We start from the raw sequence: 3,279 nt of genomic DNA, 5'->3' as shown, positions 1-3,279 counted from the left end.
TTAAATGAAATTTATGGACATGTTTTGAGGTATTTGATCAGTATTTGTTCTTATTTATACATGAGTATTTTTTCAGGTGTTCAGTCAGCATGACAGGAAGGAAAGACAAAAAGATACAAAACCATTTCACCTACATAAGGCCAAAAAAACAAAGTTTGAAAGGTCTGTAGAAAGTGTATGGGTAAGAAGGCGTTTACCCCATATTCAGAATGAGATTTAAGCACATAGCTAAATGTTATTTAAATCTGGCCTTGGAGAAAGGAAGATTTTAGAGCAATTTGGAGACAAATTCTCATTTTAAGTAGACATGGTCCAAATGAAAGGTATTCCATAGAATTTGAGATATTAATTTTAAAAGGTATATTCTTTGAAAAAGTAATACAATATTCTAAAAAAAAGGAGAAATATCTACATTTTCATGCAGATGTGAACTGATATGTTCAATGTTGCCCTTTTTGTACACACCAGTATCTAACCACTACAGGAACATATTTCTAAGCATAGAATCTCTGACCTGCCAAAAAGACACAATCAAGACTATTTTGTCCACAAACTCAATTTTCAGAAAAGAAGGAAAAAGGCTGGAAACATTTTTTCAGTATCATGAGTGGAGCTTTGCTTTTGAAGGTGCAGTTTTACAGAACTCTGTTTCCCTCTTCCTAGCATTGATTAGAATGAAAGTGTCAGATTTTCTTTTCCTGAAAATTATCCTTCAAATAATCACCAAACAGCCAGTGTCCAATATATGAGTTGCTTCGTTCACTTTAGAAGATGCCATAAAAGAAATTAATTCCCAAATATAGCCTTATTTATATTCTAAAAATTGTCTTTTCAGAAATGGAAGTATTTCTGTGAGTTTTCTAAAAATGTCAGGTAAAGACAGTTTACCTGAATCTTACCTTTCCCAGCACAAGTGTTTGCAACCCACTGCATCTCAGGTTAGCAGTCAGGAAAAAGAGACAATAAAACTTACAGGAGGAAGCAGGAGAAAGGGGAGGGGAATTTCCTGAAATAGATTTATCTGGTTTTGCTGTCTCATGGAGTGAAAGGCAAAAGAAAATAGACAAACAGAATAAAAGCTGAATGAAAAGTAGAATGCAAACGTTGCTTCAGTTTTAACAATCCAGAGGAAGTTTAGTAACACAGCTGAAGCAACCTGAGAGATATCTGTTTGCTAACAAATCATCTTTAGGTTTTGTACAGACAACTTTTAAAGTCCTTTGACAGATTGAAAATACCTTTTTTTTTTTTCTCTAGCTGTTTTTCCTTTTCCTGGTATTCATTTTCATCTGTAGAAAAATCCCCAGGGTTTTAGATTTGGTTTTCAGCCGAACTCGAAGCTTTCTGTCTCCAGAGAGGCCATTACCTAGCTGCCTGTCTCCTCAAATTCACTGTAGGGGGATGAAGCTGAAGAGGTTTTAGATTCTCCATCACTGTTGCACTCCCGCAGGGGACCAGGACTGGGAGCTTCTGGGAGCTCCTTGGCAGAGAGCGTTTCCTTACTGTTAGACCCTAAGGGGTGGCAGTCCAGCAAGCTCTGCAGGTGTTTGATGTAGCTTATTGCAGCTCTCAGGGTCTCCACTTTGCTGAGGCGCTTGTCAGCAAATTCCTTGGGCAGGTGCTCTCTCAGGCGTGTGTAGCCCTCGTTCACGCAGCGCACCCGCTGCCTTTCCCTCTCGTTCCTCTTCCGAATGAAGGCAGGCTCAAAGGAATAGTCATACATGCCCATGTAGCCAGGGAATGGGATGTAGGAGATGCGACCTGTGTGCCCGCGGTAGGCTTGCTCCCAGTAAGACGGGTCCAGATGGAAGGGAACCCCAAAGGGCTCTCTCAGGGGAACCCCACGAGGATGCACATGGCTGTTAGCCAGGGACATAGCTCCTGGAAATGCAATCCGGTTCAGTAGTCCATCATCATCTTTATTGCTGTCCATGCTTCCTTTTTTTCCTCGCCGGTAGAATGTCAATTCCCGAATTTGGCTTCCAAATCTTGTATCAGTCCAAGCAAGGAGGAAACATTTGTCTAGGTACTCTGCCCTGCAGGCTGCAATTTCCTCCTGCGGTGTATAAAAACTCAGATCTCAAAGCACTGCTAACAACTCATGAAGTCCACTCTGTGCCTGGAAATCCGCTCTAAGCCTTGTTGTTTTTATAGATGTAGGATGCCAGCTAACTTACAGACAGGTTTTGAGGACCATCACTCCACACTTTAAACCATTCTTTTCCTCTGATCTTCATATTTCAAAAGATAATAAGAGGGTTCCTGTGTATTCCTTTTCTCTCCGCTTGAAATTATGACCATAAGAGTTAATGCCAAACATAAATAATCTTCCAGGCTCTAAACACTTCTCATGTATTGTAATCCATGATATCGTTTGATATAATTGTCTCCAAAAGATGGGTAATTTGCAAAGTTTACAGGAATCTTCAAAGTTTTGGCAGAACTCCTCCCTTTCAGGAACCAAGGATCTTCTGTCATCTGAAAACTACCCAAAGGCTTTTCACAAAGAAATCCAAAAGACAACTGCAAGCTTTGTTGTTTCGGCTGCTCTGGTCTAACTGAAACAGCTCACAAGCAGTTTTCAAAACTTGTATGGCATGTCTCTAGCTTTCTGGGGAAGCTGAGAAATCTTCAAAGGAAAGAGTGCTCTCTTGTGGTTGCAAGTCATGTCAGATCAAGAATGCATACCTGCAAGCATAAGAGGAAAACTGCTTGCTTTGCCCAAAGAGAGGCTTTTTCAAGAAGCATGAGTTTCACAAACTGAACCTGAGCATTTTCAAAAAATCTTCAACATTTTGCATGTTTCTGCTCCTTGCAGAAATGTTCTGGCCATCACTATAAGCATCTGCCTCAGATAAACAAATACAAAGGAGATGCCCTGATTTCCCCCTGTGTAGCTATTACTAGATGTTTACACAGATATTGGCTTACCTGATAGACCCTACACACTGCTTTAATTGGGGAGCTGAAAATCCCTCTTGACTGTGGCAGATCTGTGCTGCATCCTTCAGTTTGCCTGCAGCTTGCCAAGGAGAAGACATGGACAAAATACAAGGACTTTTGGCAGTAAAAGGGCATAATGTCCTCATCCGTGCCTTTCCTCTAAGATATCCTGTTGTGTTAGGATCTTCTTCTGCAGCAACTGGAGGGTCTTTGACTTTTCTCACATTGTTGTTGTTGTTCAAGAGCTCCATAGTTATAATTTTTTTCTGAAAACACATTTTCACAGTTAACTGCATTTCCTTTTTTTGCCACCAACGGTTTGGGGAGTTGAACATT

The 3,279-nt window shown here is 40.5% G+C and overlaps 1 protein-coding gene across 1 annotated transcript; it reads right to left on the bottom strand.

Annotated features, from left to right (window-relative positions):
• Window positions 1-1,366: 1,366 nt before the first annotated feature.
• ASCL4 (achaete-scute family bHLH transcription factor 4) lies at window positions 1,367-1,933 on the bottom strand. The gene has a single exon (XM_010585362.1). The coding sequence runs from the start codon at window positions 1,931-1,933 to the stop codon at window positions 1,367-1,369; it is 567 nt and encodes a 188-aa protein (XP_010583664.1).
• Between the last annotated feature and the right edge of the window lie 1,346 nt (window positions 1,934-3,279).

Source organism: Haliaeetus leucocephalus, unplaced genomic scaffold, assembly GCF_000737465.1.
Source record: "Haliaeetus leucocephalus isolate CR32 unplaced genomic scaffold, Haliaeetus_leucocephalus-4.0 Scaffold101, whole genome shotgun sequence".
Taxonomy (NCBI): Eukaryota; Metazoa; Chordata; class Aves; order Accipitriformes; family Accipitridae; genus Haliaeetus; species Haliaeetus leucocephalus.
The sequence above is the reverse complement of the archived record's forward strand: the minus strand, read 5'-3'. Positions and strand labels throughout refer to the sequence as shown.